Here is a 26,126-nt window from a genome sequence, read left to right as displayed (position 1 = left end):
CAGACACAGTTCATCAACAACCAGGTCAGACACAGTTCATCAGCAACCAGGTCAGACACAGTTCATCAACAACCAGGTCAGACACAGTTCATCAACAACCAGGTCAGACACAGTTCATCAACAACCAGGTCAGACACAGTTCATCAACAACCAGGTCAGACACAGTTCATCAACAACCAGGTCAGACACAGTTCATCAACAACCAGGTCAGACACAGTTCATCAGCAACCAGGTCAGACACAGTTCATCAGCAACCAGGCCAGGTCAGACACAGTTCATCAACAACCAGGTCAGACACAGTTCATCAACAACCAGGTCAGACACAGTTCATCAACAACCAGGTCAGACACAGTTCATCAACAACCAGGTCAGACACAGTTCATCAACAACCAGGTCAGGTCAGACACAGTTCATCAACAACCAGGTCAGGTCAGACACAGTTCATCAACAACCAGGTCAGACACAGTTCATCAACAACCAGGTCAGACACAGTTCATCAACAACCAGGTCAGGTCAGACACAGTTCATCAACAACCAGGTCAGACACAGTTCATCAGCAACCAGGTCAGGTCAGACACAGTTCATCAACAACCAGGTCAGACACAGTTCATCAACAACCAGGTCAGACACAGTTCATCAACAACCAGGTCAGACACAGTTCATCAACAACCAGGTCAGACACAGTTCATCAGCAACCAGGTCAGACACAGTTCATCAGCAACCAGGTCAGACACACTTCATCAACATACAGGTCAGGTCAGACACAGTTCATCAACAACCAGGTCAGACACAGTTCATCAACAACCAGGTCAGACACAGTTCATCAGCAACCAGGTCAGACACAGTTCATCAACAACCAGGTCAGACACAGTTCATCAACAACCAGGTCAGACACAGTTCATCAACAACCAGGTCAGACACAGTTCATCAACAACCAGGTCAGACACAGTTCATCAACAACCAGGTCAGGAGACACAGTTCATCAACAACCAGGTCAGACACAGTTCATCAACAACCAGGTCAGGCTGACACAGTTCATCAACAACCAGGTCAGGTCAGACACAGTTCATCAACAACCAGGTCAGGTCAGACACAGTTCATCAGCAACCAGGTCAGACACAGTTCATCAACAACCAGGTCAGACACAGTTCATCAACAACCAGGTCAGACACAGTTCATCAACAACCAGGTCAGACACAGTTCATCAACAACCAGGTCAGACACAGTTCATCAACAACCAGGTCAGACACAGTTCATCAACAACCAGGTCAGACACAGTTCATCAACAACCAGGTCAGACACAGTTCATCAACAACCAGGTCAGGTCAGACACAGTTCATCAACAACCAGGTCAGACACAGTTCATCAGCAACCAGGTCAGACACAGTTCATCAACAACCAGGTCAGACACAGTTCATCAACAACCAGGTCAGGTCAGACACAGTTCATCAACAACCAGGTCAGGTCAGACACAGTTCATCAACAACCAGGTCAGACACAGTTCATCAGCAACCAGGTCAGACACAGTTCATCAACAACCAGGTCAGACACAGTTCATCAACAACCAGGTCAGGTCAGACACAGTTCATCAACAACCAGGTCAGGCAACACAGTTCATCAACAACCAGGTCAGACACAGTTCATCAACAACCAGGTCAGACACAGTTCATCAACAACCAGGTCAGGTACAGACACAGTTCATCAACAACCAGGTCAGACACAGTTCATCAACAACTCAGGTCAGACACAGTTCATCAACAACCAGGTCAGACACAGTTCATCAACAACCAGGTCAGGCAACACAGTTCATCAACAACCAGGTCAGACACAGTTCATCAACAACCAGGTCAGACACAGTTCATCAGCAACCAGGTCAGGTCAGACACAGTTCATCAACAACCAGGTCAGACACAGTTCATCAACAACCAGGTCAGACACAGTTCATCAGCAACCAGGTCAGGTCAGACACAGTTCATCAACAACCAGGTCAGACACAGTTCATCAACAACCAGGTCAGACACAGTTCATCAGCAACCAGGTCAGACACAGTTCATCAACAACCAGGTCAGACACAGTTCATATTCAACAACCAGGTCAGACACAGTTCATCAACAACCAGGTCAGACACAGTTCATCAACAACCAGGTCAGACACAGTTCATCAACAACCAGGTCAGACACAGTTCATCAACAACCAGGTCAGACACAGTTCATCAACAACCAGGTCAGGTCAGACACAGTTCATCAACAACCAGGTCAGACACAGTTCATCAACAACCAGGTCAGACACAGTTCATCAGCAACCAGGTCAGACACAGTTCATCAGCAACCAGGTCAGGTCAGACACAGTTCATCAGCAACCAGGTCAGACACAGTTCATCAACAACCAGGTCAGACACAGTTCATCAACAACCAGGTCAGACACAGTTCATCAACAACCAGGTCAGACACAGTTCATCAACAACCAGGTCAGACACAGTTCATCAACAACCAGGTCAGACACAGTTCATCAACAACCAGGTCAGACACAGTTCATCAACAACCAGGTCAGACACAGTTCATCAACAACCAGGTCAGACACAGTTCATCAACAACCAGGTCAGACACAGTTCATCAACAACCAGGTCAGACACAGTTCATCAACAACCAGGTCAGGTCAGACACAGTTCATCAACAACCAGGTCAGACACAGTTCATCAACAACCAGGTCAGACACAGTTCATCAACAACCAGGTCAGACACAGTTCATCAACAACCAGGTCAGACACAGTTCATCAACAACCAGGTCAGGTCAGACACAGTTCATCAACAACCAGGTCAGGTCAGACACAGTTCATCAACAACCAGGTCAGACACAGTTCATCAACAACCAGGTCAGACACAGTTCATCAACAACCAGGTCAGGTCAGACACAGTTCATCAACAACCAGGTCAGACACAGTTCATCAACAACCAGGTCAGGTCAGACACAGTTCATCAACAACCAGGTCAGACACAGTTCATCAACAACCAGGTCAGACACAGTTCATCAACAACCAGGTCAGACACAGTTCATCAACAACCAGGTCAGACACAGTTCATCAACAACCAGGTCAGACACAGTTCATCAGCAACCAGGTCAGACACACTTCATCAACATACAGGTCAGGTCAGACACAGTTCATCAACAACCAGGTCAGACACAGTTCATCAACAACCAGGTCAGACACAGTTCATCAGCAACCAGGTCAGACACAGTTCATCAGCAACCAGGTCAGACACAGTTCATCAACATACAGGTCAGGTCAGACACAGTTCATCAACAACCAGGTCAGACACAGTTCATCAACAACCAGGTCAGACACAGTTCATCAACAACCAGGTCAGGTCAGATACAGTTCATCAACAACCAGGTCAGACACAGTTCATCAACAACCAGGTCAGGACACAGTTCATCAACAACCAGGTCAGCGACACAGTTCATCAACAACCAGGTCAGGTCAGACACAGTTCATCAGCAACCAGGTCAGACACAGTTCATCAACAACCAGGTCAGACACAGTTCATCAGCAACCAGGTCAGACACAGTTCATCAACAACCAGGTCAGACACAGTTCATCAACAACCAGGTCAGACACAGTTCATCAACAACCAGGTCAGACACAGTTCATCAACAACCAGGTCAGACACAGTTCATCAACAACCAGGTCAGACACAGTTCATCAACAACCAGGTCAGGTCAGACACAGTTCATCAACAACCAGGTCAGACACAGTTCATCAACAACCAGGTCAGACACAGTTCATCAACAACCAGGTCAGACACAGTTCATCAACAACCAGGTCAGGTCAGACACAGTTCATCAACAACCAGGTCGAGACACAGTTCATCAACAACCAGGTCAGACACAGTTCATCAGCAACCAGGTCAGGACACAGTTCATCAGCAACCAGGTCAGACACAGTTCATCAACAACCAGGTCAGGTCAGACACAGTTCATCAACAACCAGGTCAGACACAGTTCATCAACAACCAGGTCAGACACAGTTCATCAACAACCAGGTCAGACACAGTTCATCAACAACCAGGTCAGACACAGTTCATCAACAACCAGGTCAGACACAGTTCATCAACAACTCAGGTCAGACACAGTTCATCAACAACCAGGTCAGACACAGTTCATCAACAACCAGGTCAGGCGACACAGTTCATCAACAACCAGGTCAGACACAGTTCATCAACAACCAGGTCAGACACAGTTCATCAACAACCAGGTCAGGTCAGACACAGTTCATCAACAACCAGGTCAGACACAGTTCATCAACAACCAGGTCAGACACAGTTCATCAGCAACCAGGTCAGACACAGTTCATCAACAACCAGGTCAGACACAGTTCATCAACAACCAGGTCAGACACAGTTCATCAACAACCAGGTCAGACACAGTTCATCAACAACCAGGTCAGGACACAGTTCATCAACAACCAGGTCAGAAGTCAGACACAGTTCATCAACAACCAGGTCAGACACAGTTCATCAGCAACCAGGTCAGACACAGTTCATCAACAACCAGGTCAGACACAGTTCATCAACAACCAGGTCAGACACAGTTCATCAACAACCAGGTCAGACACAGTTCATCAACAACCAGGTCAGGTCAGACACAGTTCATCAGCAACCAGGTCAGACACAGTTCATCAACAACCAGGTCAGACACAGTTCATCAGCAACCAGGTCAGACACAGTTCATCAACAACCAGGTCAGACACAGTTCATCAACAACCAGGTCAGACACAGTTCATCAACAACCAGGTCAGACACAGTTCATCAACAACCAGGTCAGCACACAGTTCATCAACAACCAGGTCAGACACAGTTCATCAGCAACCAGGTCAGACACAGTTCATCAACAACCAGGTCAGACACAGTTCATCAACAACCAGGTCAGTCAGACACAGTTCATCAACAACCAGGTCAGGACACAGGTCATCAGCAACCAGGTCAGACACAGTTCATCAACAACCAGGTCAGACACAGTTCATCAACAACCAGGTCAGACACAGTTCATCAACAACCAGGTCAGACACAGTTCATCAACAACCAGGTCAGACACAGTTCATCAACACGCAGTACACAGTTCATCAACAACCAGGTCAGACACAGTTCATCAACAACCAGGTCAGGACACAGTTCATCAACAACCAGGTCAGACACAGTTCATCAACAACCAGGTCAGACACAGTTCATCAACAACCAGGTCAGACACAGTTCATCAACAACCAGGTCAGACACAGTTCATCAACAACCAGGTCAGGTCAGACACAGTTCATCAACAACCAGGTCGGACACAGTTCATCAACAACCAGGTCAGACACAGTTCATCAACAACCAGGTCAGACACAGTTCATCAACAACCAGGTCAGGTCAGACACAGTTCATCAACAACCAGGTCAGACACAGTTCATCAACAACCAGGTCAGACACAGTTCATCAACAACCAGGTCAGACACAGTTCATCAACAACCAGGTCAGACACAGTTCATCAACAACTCAGGTCAGACACAGTTCATCAACAACCAGGTCAGACACAGTTCATCAACAACCAGGTCAGACACAGTTCATCAACAACCAGGTCAGACACAGTTCATCAACAACCAGGTCAGGTCAGACACAGTTCATCAACAACCAGGTCAGACACAGTTCATCAACAACCAGGTCAGACACAGTTCATCAACAACCAGGTCAGACACAGTTCATCAGCAACCAGGTCAGCACACAGTTCATCAACAACCAGGTCAGACACAGTTCATCAACAACCAGGTCAGACACAGTTCATCAACAACCAGGTCAGACACAGTTCATCAACAACCAGGTCAGACACAGTTCATCAACAACCAGGTCAGACACAGTTCATCAACAACCAGGTCAGACACAGTTCATCAACAACCAGGTCAGACACAGTTCATCAACAACCAGGTCAGACACAGTTCATCAACAACCAGGTCAGACACAGTTCATCAACAACCAGGTCAGACACAGTTCATCAACAACCAGGTCAGACACAGTTCATCAGCAACCAGGTCAGACACAGTTCATCAACAACCAGGTCAGACACAGTTCATCAACAACCAGGTCAGACACAGTTCATCAACAACCAGGTCAGACACAGTTCATCAACAACCAGGTCAGACACAGTTCATCAACAACCAGGTCAGACACAGTTCATCAACAACCAGGTCAGGAGGGTCAGACACAGTTCATCAACAACCAGGTCAGACACAGTTCATCAACAACCAGGTCAGACACAGTTCATCAACAACCAGGTCAGACACAGTTCATCAACAACCAGGTCAGACACAGTTCATCAGCAACCAGGTCAGACACAGTTCATCAACAACCAGGTCAGACACAGTTCATCAACAACTCAGGTCAGACACAGTTCATCAACAACCAGGTCAGACACAGTTCATCAACAACCAGGTCAGACACAGTTCATCAACAACCAGGTCAGACACAGTTCATCAACAACCAGGTCAGACACAGTTCATCAACAACCAGGTCAGACACAGTTCATCAACAACCAGGTCAGACACAGTTCATCAACAACCAGGTCAGACACAGTTCATCAACAACCAGGTCAGACACAGTTCATCAACAACCAGGTCAGACACAGTTCATCAACAACCAGGTCAGGTCAGACACAGTTCATCAACAACCAGGTCAGACACAGTTCATCAACAACCAGGTCAGGTCAGACACAGTTCATCAACAACCAGGTCAGACACAGTTCATCAACAACCAGGTCAGACACAGTTCATCAACAACCAGGTCAGACACAGTTCATCAACAACCAGGTCAGACACAGTTCATCAACAACCAGGTCAGACACAGTTCATCAACAACCAGGTCAGACACAGTTCATCAGCAACCAGGTCAGGTCAGACACAGTTCATCAACAACCAGGTCAGACACAGTTCATCAACAACCAGGTCAGACACAGTTCATCAACAACCAGGTCAGGTCAGACACAGTTCATCAACAACCAGGTCAGACACAGTTCATCAACAACCAGGTCAGACACAGTTCATCAACAACCAGGTCAGACACAGTTCATCAACAACCAGGTCAGACACAGTTCATCAACAACCAGGTCAGACACAGTTCATCAACAACCAGGTCAGACACAGTTCATCAACAACCAGGTCAGGTCAGACACAGTTCATCAACAACCAGGTCAGACACAGTTCATCAACAACCAGGTCAGACACAGTTCATCAACAACCAGGTCAGACACAGTTCATCAACAACCAGGTCAGGCACACAGTTCATCAACAACCAGGTCAGACACAGTTCATCAACAACCAGGTCAGACACAGTTCATCAACAACCAGGTCAGACACAGTTCATCAACAACCAGGTCAGACACAGTTCATCAACAACCAGGTCAGACACAGTTCATCAACAACCAGGTCAGACACAGTTCATCAACAACCAGGTCAGACACAGTTCATCAACAACCAGGTCAGACACAGTTCATCAACAACCAGGTCAGACACAGTTCATCAACAACCAGGTCAGACACAGTTCATCAACAACCAGGTCAGACACAGTTCATCAACAACCAGGTCAGACACAGTTCATCAGCAACCAGGTCAGACACAGTTCATCAACAACCAGGTCAGACACAGTTCATCAACAACCAGGTCAGACACAGTTCATCAACAACCAGGTCAGACACAGTTCATCAACAACCAGGTCAGACACAGTTCATCAACAACCAGGTCAGACACAGTTCATCAACAACCAGGTCAGACACAGTTCATCAACAACCAGGTCAGACACAGTTCATCAACAACCAGGTCAGGTCAGACACAGTTCATCAACAACCAGGTCAGACACAGTTCATCAACAACCAGGTCAGACACAGTTCATCAACAACCAGGTCAGACACAGTTCATCAGCAACCAGGTCAGACACAGTTCATCAACAACCAGGTCAGGTCAGACACAGTTCATCAACAACCAGGTCAGACACAGTTCATCAACAACCAGGTCAGACACAGTTCATCAACAACCAGGTCAGGTCAGACACAGTTCATCAACAACCAGGTCAGACACAGTTCATCAACAACCAGGTCAGACACAGTTCATCAACAACCAGGTCAGACACAGTTCATCAACAACCAGGTCAGACACAGTTCATCAACAACCAGGTCAGACACAGTTCATCAACAACCAGGTCAGACACAGTTCATCAACAACCAGGTCAGGTCAGACACAGTTCATCAACAACCAGGTCAGACACAGTTCATCAACAACCAGGTCAGACACAGTTCATCAACAACCAGGTCAGACACAGTTCATCAACAACCAGGTCAGACACAGTTCATCAACAACCAGGTCAGACACAGTTCATCAACAACCAGGTCAGACACAGTTCATCAACAACCAGGTCAGACACAGTTCATCAACAACCAGGTCAGGACACAGTTCATCAACAACCAGGTCAGACACAGTTCATCAACAACCAGGTCAGACACAGTTCATCAACAACCAGGTCAGGTCAGACACAGTTCATCAGCAACCAGGTCAGACACAGTTCATCAGCAACCAGGTCAGACACAGTTCATCAACAACCAGGTCAGACACAGTTCATCAACAACCAGGTCAGGTCAGACACAGTTTCCAACAACCAGGTCAGACACAGTTCATCAACAACCAGGTCAGACACAGTTCATCAACAACCAGGTCAGACACAGTTCATCAACAACCAGGTCAGACACAGTTCATCAACAACCAGGTCAGACACAGTTCATCAGCAACCAGGTCAGACACAGTTCATCAACAACCAGGTCAGACACAGTTCATCAACAACCAGGTCAGACACAGTTCATCAACAACCAGGTCAGGACACAGTTCATCAACAACCAGGTCAGACACAGTTCATCAGCAACCAGGTCAGACACAGTTCATCAACAACCAGGTCAGACACAGTTCATCAACAACCAGGTCAGGTCAGACACAGTTCATCAACAACCAGGTCAGGTCAGACACAGTTCATCAACAACCAGGTCAGACACAGTTCATCAGCAACCAGGTCAGACACAGTTCATCAACAACCAGGTCAGACACAGTTCATCAGCAACCAGGTCAGACACAGTTCATCAACAACCAGGTCAGACACAGTTCATCAGCAACCAGGTCAGACACAGTTCATCAACAACCAGGTCAGACACAGTTCATCAACAACCAGGTCAGACACAGTTCATCAACAACCAGGTCAGACACAGTTCATCAACAACCAGGTCAGGTCAGACACAGTTCATCAACAACCAGGTCAGACACAGTTCATCAACAACCAGGTCAGACACAGTTCATCAACAACCAGGTCAGACACAGTTCATCAACAACCAGGTCAGACACAGTTCATCAACAACCAGGTCAGACACAGTTCATCAACAACCAGGTCAGACACAGTTCATCAACAACCAGGTCAGACACAGTTCATCAGCAACCAGGTCAGACACAGTTCATCAGCAACCAGGTCAGTCAGACACAGTTCATCAACAACCAGGTCAGACACAGTTCATCAACAACCAGGTCAGACACAGTTCATCAACAACCAGGTCAGACACAGTTCATCAACAACCAGGTCAGACACAGTTCATCAACAACCAGGTCAGGCAACACAGTTCATCAACAACCAGGTCAGACACAGTTCATCAGCAACCAGGTCAGGTCAGACACAGTTCATCAGCAACCAGGCCAGGTCAGACACAGTTCATCAACAACCAGGTCAGACACAGTTCATCAACAACCAGGTCAGACACAGTTCATCAACAACCAGGTCAGACACAGTTCATCAGCAACCAGGTCAGACACAGTTCATCAACAACCAGGTCAGACACAGTTCATCAACAACCAGGTCAGACACAGTTCATCAACAACCAGGTCAGACACAGTTCATCAACAACCAGGTCAGGTCAGACACAGTTCATCAACAACCAGGTCAGACACAGTTCATCAGCAACCAGGTCAGACACAGTTCATCAACAACCAGGTCAGACACAGTTCATCAACAACCAGGTCAGACACAGTTCATCAACAACCAGGTCAGGTCAGACACAGTTCATCAGCAACCAGGTCAGACACAGTTCATCAACAACCAGGTCAGACACAGTTCATCAACAACCAGGTCAGACACAGTTCATCAGCAACCAGGTCAGACACAGTTCATCAGCAACCAGGTCAGACACAGTTCATCAGCAACCAGGTCAGACACAGTTCATCAGCAACCAGGTCAGACACAGTTCATCAGCAACCAGGTCAGACACAGTTCATCAACAACCAGGTCAGACACAGTTCATCAACAACCAGGTCAGACACAGTTCATCAACAACCAGGTCAGGTCAGACACAGTTCATCAACAACCAGGTCAGACACAGTTCATCAGCAACCAGGTCAGGTCAGACACAGTTCATCAACAACCAGGTCAGGTCAGACACAGTTCATCAACAACCAGGTCAGCGTCAGACACAGTTCATCAACAACCAGGTCAGACACAGTTCATCAGCAACCAGGTCAGAACACAGTTCATCAACAACCAGGTCAGACACAGTTCATCAACAACCAGGTCAGACACAGTTCATCAACAACCAGGTCAGCAGACACAGTTCATCAACAACCAGGTCAGACACAGTTCATCAACAACCAGGTCAGACACAGTTCATCAACAACCAGGTCAGACACAGTTCATCAACAACCAGGTCAGACACAGTTCATCAACAACCAGGTCAGACACAGTTCATCAACAACCAGGTCAGGTCAGACACAGTTCATCAACAACCAGGTCAGACACAGTTCATCAGCAACCAGGTCAGACACAGTTCATCAACAACCAGGTCAGACACAGTTCATCAGCAACCAGGTCAGACACAGTTCATCAACAACCAGGTCAGACACAGTTCATCAACAACCAGGTCAGACACAGTTCATCAACAACCAGGTCAGACACAGTTCATCAACAACCAGGTCAGACACAGTTCATCAACAACCAGGTCAGGTCAGACACAGTTCATCAACAACCAGGTCAGACACAGTTCATCAACAACCAGGTCAGACACAGTTCATCAGCAACCAGGTCAGACACAGTTCATCAGCAACCAGGTCAGCAGACACAGTTCATCAACAACCAGGTCAGACACAGTTCATCAACAACCAGGTCAGACACAGTTCATCAACAACCAGGTCAGACACAGTTCATCAACAACCAGGTCAGACACAGTTCATCAACAACCAGGTCAGACACAGTTCATCAACATACAGTTCAGGTCAGACACAGTTCATCAACAACCAGGTCAGACACAGTTCATCAACAACAAGGTCAGACACAGTTCATCAACAACCAGGTCAGACACAGTTCATCAACAACCAGGTCAGACACAGTTCATCAACAACCAGGTCAGACACAGTTCATCAACAACCAGGTCAGACACAGTTCATCAACAACCAGGTCAGACACAGTTCATCAACAACCAGGTCAGACACAGTTCATCAACAACCAGGTCAGACACAGTTCATCAACAACCAGGTCAGACACAGTTCATCAGCAACCAGGTCAGACACAGTTCATCAACAACCAGGTCAGTCAGACACAGTTCATCAACAACCAGGTCAGACACAGTTCATCAACAACCAGGTCAGACACAGTTCATCAACAACCAGGTCAGACACAGTTCATCAGCAACCAGGTCAGACACAGTTCATCAACAACCAGGTCAGGTCAGACACAGTTCATCAACAACCAGGTCAGACACAGTTCATCAACAACCAGGTCAGACACAGTTCATCAACAACCAGGTCAGACACAGTTCATCAACAACCAGGTCAGACACAGTTCATCAACAACCAGGTCAGACACAGTTCATCAACAACCAGGTCAGACACAGTTCATCAGCAACCAGGTCAGGTCAGACACAGTTCATCAACAACCAGGTCAGCACACAGTTCATCAACAACCAGGTCAGACACAGTTCATCAGCAACCAGGTCAGACACAGTTCATCAACAACCAGGGTCAGACACAGTTCATCAACAACCAGGTCAGGTCAGACACAGTTCATCAACAACCAGGTCAGACACAGTTCATCAACAACCAGGTCAGACACAGTTCATCAACAACCAGGTCAGACACAGTTCATCAACAACCAGGTCAGACACAGTTCATCAACAACCAGGTCAGACACAGTTCATCAACAACCAGGTCAGACACAGTTCATCAACAACCAGGTCAGACACAGTTCATCAACAACCAGGTCAGACACAGTTCATCAACAACCAGGTCAGACACAGTTCATCAACAACCAGGTCAGACACAGTTCATCAACAACCAGGTCAGACACAGTTCATCAACAACCAGGTCAGACACAGTTCATCAACAACCAGGTCAGACACAGTTCATCAACAACCAGGTCAGACACAGTTCATCAACAACCAGGTCAGACACAGTTCATCAACAACCAGGTCAGACACAGTTCATCAACAACCAGGTCAGACACAGTTCATCAGCAACCAGGTCAGGTCAGACACAGTTCATCAACAACCAGGTCAGACACAGTTCATCAGCAACCAGGTCAGACACAGTTCATCAACAACCAGGTCAGACACAGTTCATCAGCAACCAGGTCAGGCAGACACAGTTCATCAACAACCAGGTCAGGCAACACAGTTCATCAGCAACCAGGTCAGACACAGTTCATCAACAACCAGGTCAGACACAGTTCATCAACAACCAGGTCAGACACAGTTCATCAACAACCAGGTCAGACACAGTTCATCAACAACCAGGTCAGACACAGTTCATCAACAACCAGGTCAGACACAGTTCATCAGCAACCAGGTCAGACACAGTTCATCAACAACCAGGTCAGACACAGTTCATCAACAACCAGGTCAGGTCAGACACAGTTCATCAACAACCAGGTCAGACACAGTTCATCAGCAACCAGGTCAGACACAGTTCATCAACAACCAGGTCAGACACAGTTCATCAACAACCAGGTCGAGACACAGTTCATCAACAACCAGGTCAGGTCAGACACAGTTCATCAACAACCAGGTCAGACACAGTTCATCAACAACCAGGTCAGGTCAGACACAGTTCATCAACAACCAGGTCAGACACAGTTCATCAACAACCAGGTCAGACACAGTTCATCAACAACCAGGTCAGGTCAGACACAGTTCATCAACAACCAGGTCAGACACAGTTCATCAACAACCAGGTCAGGTCACACAGTTCATCAACAACCAGGTCAGACACATTTCATCAACAACCAGGTCAGACACAGTTCATCAACAACCAGGTCAGACACAGTTCATCAACAACCAGGTCAGACACAGTTCATCAACAACCAGGTCAGGTCAGACACAGTTCATCAACAACCAGGTCAGACACAGTTCATCAACAACCAGGTCAGACACAGTTCATCAACAACCAGGTCAGACACAGTTCATCAACAACCAGGTCAGACACAGTTCATCAACAACCAGGTCAGACACAGTTCATCAACAACCAGGTCAGACACAGTTCATCAACAACCAGGTCAGACACAGTTCATCAACAACCAGGTCAGACACAGTTCATCAACAACCAGGTCAGACACAGTTCATCAACAACCAGGTCAGACACAGTTCATCAACAACCAGGTCAGACACAGTTCATCAACAACCAGGTCAGACACAGTTCATCAACAACCAGGTCAGACACAGTTCATCAACAACCAGGTCAGACACAGTTCATCAACAACCAGGTCAGACACAGTTCATCAACAACCAGGTCAGGTCAGACACAGTTCATCAACAACCAGGTCAGACACAGTTCATCAGCAACCAGGTCAGACACAGTTCATCAGCAACCAGGTCAGACACAGTTCATCAACAACCAGGTCAGGTCAGACACAGTTCATCAACAACCAGGTCAGACACAGTTCATCAGCAACCAGGTCAGACACAGTTCATCAACAACCAGGTCAGACACAGTTCATCAGCAACCAGGTCAGACACAGTTCATCAACAACCAGGTCAGACACAGTTCATCAACAACCAGGTCAGACACAGTTCATCAACAACCAGGTCAGACACAGTTCATCAACAACCAGGTCAGGCACAGTTCATCAACAACCAGGTCAGACACAGTTCATCAACAACCAGGTCAGACACAGTTCATCAACAACCAGGTCAGACACAGTTCATCAACAACCAGGCCAGGTCAGACACAGTTCATCAACAACCAGGTCAGGCACAGTTCATCAGCAACCAGGTCAGACACAGTTCATCAACAACCAGGTCAGACACAGTTCATCAACAACCAGGTCAGACACAGTTCATCAACAACCAGGTCAGGTCAGACACAGTTCATCAACAACCAGGTCAGGTCAGACACAGTTCATCAACAACCAGGTCAGACACAGTTCATCAACAACCAGGTCAGACACAGTTCATCAACAACCAGGTCAGTCAGACACAGTTCATCAACAACCAGGTCAGACACAGTTCATCAACAACCAGGTCAGGTCAGACACAGTTCATCAACAACCAGGTCAGACACAGTTCATCAACAACCAGGTCAGACACAGTTCATCAACAACCAGGTCAGACACAGTTCATCAACAACCAGGTCAGACACAGTTCATCAACAACCAGGTCAGACACAGTTCATCAGCAACCAGGTCAGACACAGTTCATCAACAACCAGGTCAGGTCAGACACAGTTCATCAACAACCAGGTCAGACACAGTTCATCAACAACCAGGTCAGACACAGTTCATCAGCAACCAGGTCAGACACAGTTCATCAGCAACCAGGTCAGACACAGTTCATCAACATACAGGTCAGGTCAGACACAGTTCATCAACAACCAGGTCAGACACAGTTCATCAACAACCAGGTCAGACACAGTTCATCAACAACCAGGTCAGACACAGTTCATCAACAACCAGGTCAGACACAGTTCATCAACAACCAGGTCAGGTCAGACACAGTTCATCAACAACCAGGTCAGGTCAGACACAGTTCATCAACAACCAGGTCAGGTCAGACACAGTTCATCAACAACCAGGTCAGACACAGTTCATCAACAACCAGGTCAGACACAGTTCATCAGCAACCAGGTCAGACACAGTTCATCAACAACCAGGTCAGACACAGTTCATCAACAACCAGGTCAGACACAGTTCATCAACAACCAGGTCAGACACAGTTCATCAACAACCAGGTCAGACACAGTTCATCAACAACCAGGTCAGACACAGTTCATCAACAACCAGGTCAGGTCAGACACAGTTCATCAACAACCAGGTCAGACACAGTTCATCAGCAACCAGGTCAGACACAGTTCATCAACAACCAGGTCAGACACAGTTCATCAACAACCAGGTCAGGTCAGACACAGTTCATCAACAACCAGGTCAGGTCAGACACAGTTCATCAGCAACCAGGTCAGACACAGTTCATCAGCAACCAGGTCAGACACAGTTCATCAACAACCAGGTCAGACACAGTTCATCAACAACCAGGTCAGACACAGTTCATCAACAACCAGGTCAGGCGACACAGTTCATCAACAACCAGGTCAGACACAGTTCATCAACAACCAGGTCAGACACAGTTCATCAACAACCAGGTCAGGTCAGACACAGTTCATCAACAACCAGGTCAGACACAGTTCATCAACAACCAGGTCAGACACAGTTCATCAACAACCAGGTCAGACACAGTTCATCAACAACCAGGTCAGACACAGTTCATCAACAACCAGGTCAGACACAGTTCATCAGCAACCAGGTCAGTCAGACACAGTTCATCAACAACCAGGTCAGACACAGTTCATCAACAACCAGGTCAGACACAGTTCATCAACAACCAGGTCAGACACAGTTCATCAACAACCAGGTCAGGTCAGACACAGTTCATCAACAACCAGGTCAGACACAGTTCATCAACAACCAGGTCAGGTCAGACACAGTTCATCAACAACCAGGTCAGACACAGTTCATCAACAACCAGGTCAGACACAGTTCATCAACAACCAGGTCAGACACAGTTCATCAACAACCAGGTCAGACACAGTTCATCAACAACCAGGTCAGACACAGTTCATCAACAACCAGGTCAGACACAGTTCATCAACAACCAGGTCAGACACAGTTCATCAACAACCAGGTCAGACACAGTTCATCAACAACCAGGTCAGACACAGTTCATCAACAACCAGGTCAGACACAGTTCATCAACAACCAGGTCAGACACAGTTCATCAACAACCAGGTCAGACACAGTTCATCAACAACCAGGTCAGACACAGTTCATCAACAACCAGGTCAGACACAGTTCATCAACAACCAGGTCAGACACAGTTCATCAACAACCAGGTCAGACACAGTTCATCAGCAACCAGGTCAGACACAGTTCATCAACAACCAGGTCAGACACAGTTCATCAACAACCAGGTCAGGTCAGACACAGTTCATCAACAACCAGGTCAGACACAGTTCATCAACAACCAGGTCAGACACAGTTCATCAACAACCAGGTCAGACACAGTTCATCAACAACCAGGTCAGACACAGTTCATCAACAACCAGGTCAGACACAGTTCATCAACAACCAGGTCAGAACACAGTTCATCAACAACCAGGTCAGACACAGTTCATCAGCAACCAGGTCAGACACAGTTCATCAACAACCAGGTCAGACACAGTTCATCAACAACCAGGTCAGACACAGTTCATCAACAACCAGGTCAGACACAGTTCATCAACAACCAGGTCAGACACAGTTCATCAACAACCAGGTCAGACACAGTTCATCAGCAACCAGGTCAGACACAGTTCATCAACAACCAGGTCAGGTCAGACACAGTTCATCAGCAACCAGGTCAGGTCAGACACAGTTCATCAACAACCAGGTCAGACACAGTTCATCAACAACCAGGTCAGGTCAGACACAGTTCATCAACAACCAGGTCAGACACAGTTCATCAACAACCAGGTCAGACACAGTTCATCAACAACCAGGTCAGACACAGTTCATCAACAACCAGGTCAGACACAGTTCATCAGCAACCAGGTCAGACACAGTTCATCAGCAACCAGGTCAGACACAGTTCATCAACAACCAGGTCAGACACAGTTCATCAACAACCAGGTCAGACACAGTTCATCAACAACCAGGTCAGACACAGTTCATCAACAACCAGGTCAGACACAGTTCATCAACAACCAGGTCAGACACAGTTCATCAACAACCAGGTCAGACACAGTTCATCAACAACCAGGTCAGACACAGTTCATCAACAACCAGGTCAGACACAGTTCATCAGCAACCAGGTCAGACACAGTTCATCAACAACCAGGTCAGACACAGTTCATCAACAACCAGGTCAGACACAGTTCATCAACAACCAGGTCAGACACAGTTCATCAACAACCAGGTCAGACACAGTTCATCAACAACCAGGTCAGACACAGTTCATCAACAACCAGGTCAGACACAGTTCATCAACAACCAGGTCAGGTCAGACACAGTTCATCAGCAACCAGGTCAGACACAGTTCATCAACAACCAGGTCAGACACAGTTCATCAACAACCAGGTCAGACACAGTTCATCAACAACCAGGTCAGACACAGTTCATCAACAACCAGGTCAGACACAGTTCATCAACAACCAGGTCAGACACAGTTCATCAACAACCAGGTCAGACACAGTTCATCAACAACCAGGTCAGACACAGTTCATCAACAACCAGGTCAGACACAGTTCATCAACAACCAGGTCAGACACAGTTCATCAGCAACCAGGTCAGACACAGTTCATCAGCAACCAGGTCAGACACAGTTCATCAACAACCAGGTCAGACACAGTTCATCAACAACCAGGTCAGACACAGTTCATCAACAACCAGGTCAGACACAGTTCATCAACAACCAGGTCAGACACAGTTCATCAGCAACCAGGTCAGGTCAGACACAGTTCATCAACAACCAGGTCAGACACAGTTCATCAACAACCAGGTCAGGTCAGACACAGTTCATCAACAACCAGGTCAGACACAGTTCATCAACAACCAGGTCAGACACAGTTCATCAACAACCAGGTCAGACACAGTTCATCAACAACCAGGTCAGACACAGTTCATCAACAACCAGGTCAGACACAGTTCATCAACAACCAGGTCAGACACAGTTCATCAGCAACCAGGTCAGGTCAGACACAGTTCATCAACAACCAGGTCAGACACAGTTCATCAACAACCAGGTCAGACACAGTTCATCAACAACCAGGTCAGGTCAGACACAGTTCATCAACAACCAGGTCAGACACAGTTCATCAACAACCAGGTCAGACACAGTTCATCAACAACCAGGTCAGACACAGTTCATCAACAACCAGGTCAGACACAGTTCATCAACAACCAGGTCAGACACAGTTCATCAACAACCAGGTCAGACACAGTTCATCAACAACCAGGTCAGTCAGACACAGTTCATCAACAACCAGGTCAGACACAGTTCATCAACAACCAGGTCAGACACAGTTCATCAACAACCAGGTCAGACACAGTTCATCAACAACCAGGTCAGACACAGTTCATCAACAACCAGGTCAGACACAGTTCATCAACAACCAGGTCAGACACAGTTCATCAACAACCAGGTCAGACACAGTTCATCAACAACCAGGTCAGACACAGTTCATCAACAACCAGGTCAGACACAGTTCATCAACAACCAGGTCAGACACAGTTCATCAACAACCAGGTCAGACACAGTTCATCAACAACCAGGTCAGACACAGTTCATCAACAACCAGGTCAGACACAGTTCATCAACAACCAGGTCAGACACAGTTCATCAACAACCAGGTCAGACACAGTTCATCAACAACCAGGTCAGACACAGTTCATCAACAACCAGGTCAGACACAAGTTCATCAGCAACCAGGTCAGACACAGTTCATCAACAACCAGGTCAGACACAGTTCATCAACAACCAGGTCAGACACAGTTCATCAACAACCAGGTCAGACACAGTTCATCAACAACCAGGTCAGACACAGTTCATCAACAACCAGGTCAGACACAGTTCATCAGCAACCAGGTCAGACACAGTTCATCAACAACCAGGTCAGGCAGACACAGTTCATCAACAACCAGGTCAGACACAGTTCATCAACAACCAGGTCAGACACAGTTCATCAACAACCAGGTCAGACACAGTTCATCAACAACCAGGTCAGACACAGTTCATCAACAACCAGGTCAGGTCAGACACAGTTCATCAACAACCAGGTCAGACACAGTTCATCAACAACCAGGTCAGACACAGTTCATCAACAACCAGGTCAGACACAGTTCATCAACAACCAGGTCAGACACAGTTCATCAACAACCAGGTCAGACACAGTTCATCAACAACCAGGTCAGACACAGTTCATCAGCAACCAGGTCAGACACAGTTCATCAACAACCAGGTCAGACACAGTTCATCAACAACCAGGTCAGACACAGTTCATCAACAACCAGGTCAGACACAGTTCATCAGCAACCAGGTCAGACACAGTTCATCAACAACCAGGTCAGACACAGTTCATCAACAACCAGGTCAGACACAGTTCATCAACAACCAGGTCAGGTCAGACACAGTTCATCAACAACCAGGTCAGACACAGTTCATCAACAACCAGGTCAGACACAGTTCATCAACAACCAGGTCAGACACAGTTCATCAACAACCAGGTCAGTCAACACAGTTCATCAACAACCAGGTCAGACACAGTTCATCAACAACCAGGTCAGACACAGTTCATCAACAACCAGGTCAGACACAGTTCATCAACAACCAGGTCAGACACAGTTCATCAACAACCAGGTCAGACACAGTTCATCAGCAACCAGGTCAGACACAGTTCATCAACAACCAGGTCAGACACAGTTCATCAGCAACCAGGTCAGACACAGTTCATCAACAACCAGGTCAGACACAGTTCATCAACAACCAGGTCAGACACAGTTCATCAACAACCAGGTCAGACACAGTTCATCAACAACCAGGTCAGGTCAGACACAGTTCATCAACAACCAGGTCAGACACAGTTCTTCAACAACCAGGTCAGACACAGTTCATCAGCAACCAGGTCAGACACAGTTCATCAACAACCAGGTCAGACACAGTTCATCAACAACCAGGTCAGACACAGTTCATCAACAACCAGGTCAGACACAGTTCATCAACAACCAGGTCAGACACAGTTCATCAACAACCAGGTCAGGTCAGACACAGTTCATCAACAACCAGGTCAGACACAGTTCATCAGCAACCAGGTCAGACACAGTTCATCAACAACCAGGTCAGACACAGTTCATCAGCAACCAGGTCAAACACAGTTCATCAACAACCAGGTCAGACACAGTTCATCAACAACCAGGTCAGACACAGTTCATCAACAACCAGGTCAGACACAGTTCATCAACAACCAGGTCAGACACAGTTCATCAACAACCAGGTCAGACACAGTTCATCAACAACCAGGTCAGACACAGTTCATCAGCAACCAGGTCAGGTCAGACACAGTTCATCAACAACCAGGTCAGACACAGTTCATCAACAACCAGGTCAGACACAGTTCATCAACAACCAGGTCAGACACAGTTCATCAACAACCAGGTCAGACACAGTTCATCAACAACCAGGTCAGACACAGTTCATCAACAACCAGGTCAGACACAGTTCATCAACAACCAGGTCAGACACAGTTCATCAACAACCAGGTCAGACACAGTTCATCAGCAACCAGGTCAGGTCAGACACATTACTCTTGAGGTCATCACAGTGTGTTTGCTAACTAACAGCCTTTCTACCCTCCAGTCTCTCTCTGAGTGTCTTCTCTGTGTCCCTCTAGGATAAAGAGGTGTACCGCTGGCCTATTAAAGAGTCCCTGAAGACGATGGTGGTGTGGTGCTGGAACATAGAGAGAACCAGGGAGGGAGACCCAGCCGGCCTACACAACAGAGCACGCAGGATCTCTCAGATCAGCCAGGTAGGAGACAATCACAGCCTTACAGTAACACCATACACTACTGACTGTTATACGACAGACTTCTAGGCGCTGTATCTTTCTAATGCATTGTATTATACTTGTCCTATTATTGCCTTTACGTGGTCGTCCAATCTCTTCTCTGATTCATACACTTCCCAGCTCAATAGGGAAATTCCTTAACAGTAGACACTGACCGTTTAGCATAGCAGAATATACAGTATGGCCTTCACCTGTCAGAGCAAAGTACAGGTCATGTCAAGTAGCTGACAGTCCTTAGAAGACGGTCTGAGACTACAGGACATGTCAAGTAGCTGATAGTCCTTAGAAGACGGTCTGAGACTACAGGACATGTCAAGCAGCTGACAGTCCTTAGAAGACGGTTCTGAGACTACAGGACATGTCAAGTAGCTGACAGTCCTTAGAAGACGGTCTGAGACTACAGGGCATGTCAAGTAGCTGACAGTCCTTAGAAGACGGTCTGAGACTACAGGACATGTCAAGTAGCTGACAGTCCTTAGAAGACGGTCTGAGACTACAGGACATGTCAAGTAGCTGACAGTCCTTAGAAGACGGTCTGAGACTACAGGACATGTCAAGTAGCTGACAGTCCTTAGAAGACGGTCTGAGACTACAGGACATTTAGCTGACAGTCCTTAGAAGACGGTCTGAGACTACAGGACATGTCAAGTAGCTGACAGTCCTTAGAAGACGGTCTGAGACTACAGGACATGTCAAGTAGCTGACAGTCCTTAGAAGACGGTCTGAGACTACAGGACATTTAGCTGACAGTCCTTAGAAGACGGTCTGAGACTACAGGACATGTCAAGGAGCTGACAGTCCTTAGAAGACGGTCTGAGACTACAGGACATTTAGCTGACAGTCCTTAGAAGACGGTCTGAGACTACAGGACATGTCAAGGAGCTGACAGTCCTTAGAAGACGGTCTGAGACTACAGGACATTTAGCTGACAGTCCTTAGAAGACGGTCTGAGACTACAGGACATGTCAAGGAGCTGACAGTCCTTAGAAGACGGTCTGAGACTACAGGACATTTAGCTGACAGTCCTTAGAAGACAGTCTGAGACTACAGGACATGTCAAGTAGCTGACAGTCCTTAGAAGACGGTCTGAGACTACAGGACATGTCAAGTAGCTGACAGTCCTTAGAAGACGGTCTGAGACTACAGGACATGTCAAGTAGCTGACAGTCCTTAGAAGACGGTCTGAGACTACAGGACATGTCAAGTAGCTGACATTCCTGTCTCTCCCTCTGTGTTCTGTCCAGCAGCACTCTGTTGAAGGAGCTCCAGGTTTCAGCCCCAGACCCATCGACATGAGCAACGTGACGCTGTCCAGGGACCTGCACGTGAGTGACATGCTACACGTACTCTGAGTGACATGCTACACATACTCTGAGTGACACGCTACACATACTCTGAGTGACACGCTACACATACTCTGAGTGACATGCTACACATACTCTGAGTGACATGCTACACGTACTCTGAGTGACACGCTACACGTACTCTGAGTGACACGCTACACATACTCTGAGTGACACGCTACACGTACTCTGAGTGACATGCTACACATACTCTGAGTGACACGCTACACATACTCTGAGTGACACGCTACACATACTCTGAGTGACACGCTACACATACTCTGAGTGACACGCTACACATACTCTGAGTGACATGCTACACGTACTCTGAGTGACACGCTACACGTACTCTGAGTGACACGCTACACATACTCTGAGTGACATGCTACACGTACTCTGAGTGACATGCTACACATACTCTGAGTGACACGCTACACATACTCTGAGTGACACGCTACACGTACTCTGAGTGACACATTACACATACTCTGAGTGACACGCTACACATACTCTGAGTGACACATTACACATACTCTGAGTGACACGCTACACATACTCTGAGTGACACATTACACATACTCTGAGTGACACGCTACACATACTCTGAGTGACACGCTACACATACTCTGAGTGACACATTACACATACTCTGAGTGACACGCTACACATACTCTGAGTGACACGCTACACGTACTCTGAGTGACACGCTACACGTACTCTGAGTGACACGCTACACGTACTCTGAGTGACATGCTACACATACTCTGAGTGACACGCTACACGTACTCTGAGTGACACGCTACACGTACTCTGAGTGACACGCTACACGTACTCTGAGTGACACGCTACACGTACTCTGAGTGACACGCTACACGTACTCTGAGTGACACGCTACACATACTCTGAGTGACACATTACACATACTCTGAGTGACACGCTACACATACTCTGAGTGACACGCTACACGTACTCTGAGTGACACGCTACACGTACTCTGAGTGACACGCTACACGTACTCTGAGTGACACGCTACACGTACTCTGAGTGACACATTACACATACTCTACACGTACTAAGCACCAATCTAGTTATTAACTTGAATGTTTTCTTATGTCCATTCTTTTTAGTCTATGGCAGAACTGCTTGCAGAGAACTATCATAATATTTGGGCTAAGAAGAAGAAACTTGAACTAGAAGCCAAAGGTACGTACAGAAGGACAGACTGTCCTTTTAGGACAGACTTATCTCTTGTCTATTAGCTTCCAACACAAAGTAACCACCTGTTCCTGGTCTTGACTTTGTAACTGGTTACCTGGTCTTGATCTGTTTCTGTGCCTCTCTCTGTATCTCTCTCTGTCTCCTGTGTCTAATAGGTAGAACAGTACTAATTACTGATGAAGGTAACATGACGTCCAACGTAGCTCACGCTACTGTTAGACAGAGAACTAGAAGACCTGAGATAGCTGTTAGACACAGAACTAGAAGACCTGAGATAGCTGTTAGACACAGAACTAGAAGACCTGAGATAGCTGTTAGACACAGAACTAGAAGACCTGAGATAGCTGTTAGACGCAGAACTAGAAGACCTGAGATAGCTGTTAGACAGAACTAGAAGACCTGAGATAGCTGTTAGACAGAGAACTAGAAGACCTGAGATAGCTGTTAGACACAGAACTAGAAGACCTGAGATAGCTGTTAGACACAGAACTAGAAGACCTGAGATAGCTGTTAGACACAGAACTAGAAGACCTGAGATAGCTGTTAGACAAAGAACTAGAAGACCTGAGATAGCTGTTAGACACAGAACTAGAAGACCTGAGATAGCTGTTAGACAGAACTAGAAGACCTGAGATAGCTGTTAGACAGAGAACTAGAAGACCTGAGATAGCTGTTAGACACATAACTAGAAGACCTGAGATAGCTGTTAGACACAGAACTAGAAGACCTGAGATAGCTGTTAGACACAGAACTAGAAGACCTGAGATAGCTGTTAGACACAGAACTAGAAGACCTGAGATAGCTGTTAGACACAGAACTAGAAGACCTGAGATAGCTGTTAGACGCAGAACTAGAAGACCTGAGATAGCTGTTAGACAGAACTAGAAGACCTGAGATAGCTGTTAGACAGAGAACTAGAAGACCTGAGATAGCTGTTAGACACAGAACTAGAAGACCTGAGATAGCTGTTAGACACAGAACTAGAAGACCTGAGATAGCTGTTAGACACAGAACTAGAAGACCTGAGATAGCTGTTAGACAAAGAACTAGAAGACCTGAGATAGCTGTTAGACACAGAACTAGAAGACCTGAGATAGCTGTTAGACAGAACTAGAAGACCTGAGATAGCTGTTAGACAGAGAACTAGAAGACCTGAGATAGCTGTTAGACACATAACTAGAAGACCTGAGATAGCTGTTAGACACAGAACTAGGAAGATCTGAGATAGCTGTTAGACAGAGAACTAGAAGACCTGAGATAGCTGTTAGATACAGAACTAGAAGACCTGAGATAGCTGTTAGACAGAGAACTAGAAGACCTGAGATAGCTGTTAGACAGAGAACTAGAAGACCTGAGATAGCTGTTAGACAGAGAACTAGAAGACCTGAGATAGCTGTTAGACAGAGAACTAGAACACCCGAGATAGCTGTTAGACACAGAACTAGAAGACCTGAGATAGCTGTTAGACAGAGAACTAGAAGACCTGAGATAGCTGTTAGACACAGAACTAGAAGACCTGAGATAGCTGTTAGACACAGAACTAGAAGACCTGAGATAGCTGTTAGACACAGAACTAGAAGACCTGAGATAGCTGTTAGACAGAGAACTAGAAGACCTGAGATAGCTGTTAGACACAGAACTAGAAGACCTGAGATAGCTGTTAGACAGAGAACTAGAAGACCTGAGATAGCTGTTAGACACAGAACTAGAAGACCTGAGATAGCTGTTAGACACAGAACTAGAAGACCTGAGATAGCTGTTAGACAGAGAACTAGAAGACCTGAGATAGCTGTTAGACACAGAACTAGAAGACCTGAGATAGCTGTTAGACACAGAACTAGAAGACCTGAGATAGCTGTTAGACACAGAACTAGAAGACCTGAGATAGCTGTTAGACACAGAACTAGAAGACCTGAGATAGCTGTTAGACACAGAACTAGAAGACCTGAGATAGCTGTTAGACACAGAACTAGAAGACCTGAGATAGCTGTTAGACAGAACTAGAAGACCTGAGATAGCTGTTAGACACAGAACTAGAAGACCTGAGATAGCTGTTAGACACAGAACTAGAAGACCTGAGATAGCTGTTAGACACAGAACTAGAAGACCTGAGATAGCTGTTAGACGCAGAACTAGAAGACCTGAGATAGCTGTTAGACAGAACTAGAAGACCTGAGATAGCTGTTAGACAGAGAACTAGAAGACCTGAGATAGCTGTTAGACACAGAACTAGAAGACCTGAGATAGCTGTTAGACACAGAACTAGAAGACCTGAGATAGCTGTTAGACACAGAACTAGAAGACCTGAGATAGCTGTTAGACAAAGAACTAGAAGACCTGAGATAGCTGTTAGACACAGAACTAGAAGACCTGAGATAGCTGTTAGACAGAGAACTAGAAGACCTGAGATAGCTGTTAGACACAGAACTAGAAGACCTGAGATAGCTGTTAGA

The 26,126-nt window shown here is 46.6% G+C and overlaps 1 protein-coding gene across 1 annotated transcript in view; it reads left to right on the top strand.

Annotated features, from left to right (window-relative positions):
• Positions 1-26,126, top strand: part of LOC121563437 (ryanodine receptor 2-like) — a gene marked incomplete at both ends in the record, with an annotated part of 114,373 nt that overhangs the window by 59,274 nt on the left and 28,973 nt on the right. Inside the window, 3 exon segments of the mRNA XM_045218533.1 lie at positions 20,936-21,073; positions 22,357-22,437; positions 23,583-23,658. Coding sequence (XP_045074468.1) covers positions 20,936-21,073; positions 22,357-22,437; positions 23,583-23,658 — 295 coding nt within the window.

This window comes from Coregonus clupeaformis, unplaced genomic scaffold (genome assembly GCF_020615455.1).
Source record: "Coregonus clupeaformis isolate EN_2021a unplaced genomic scaffold, ASM2061545v1 scaf1632, whole genome shotgun sequence".
NCBI lineage: Eukaryota > Metazoa > Chordata > Actinopteri > Salmoniformes > Salmonidae > Coregonus > Coregonus clupeaformis.
The sequence above is the reverse complement of the archived record's forward strand: the minus strand, read 5'-3'. Positions and strand labels throughout refer to the sequence as shown.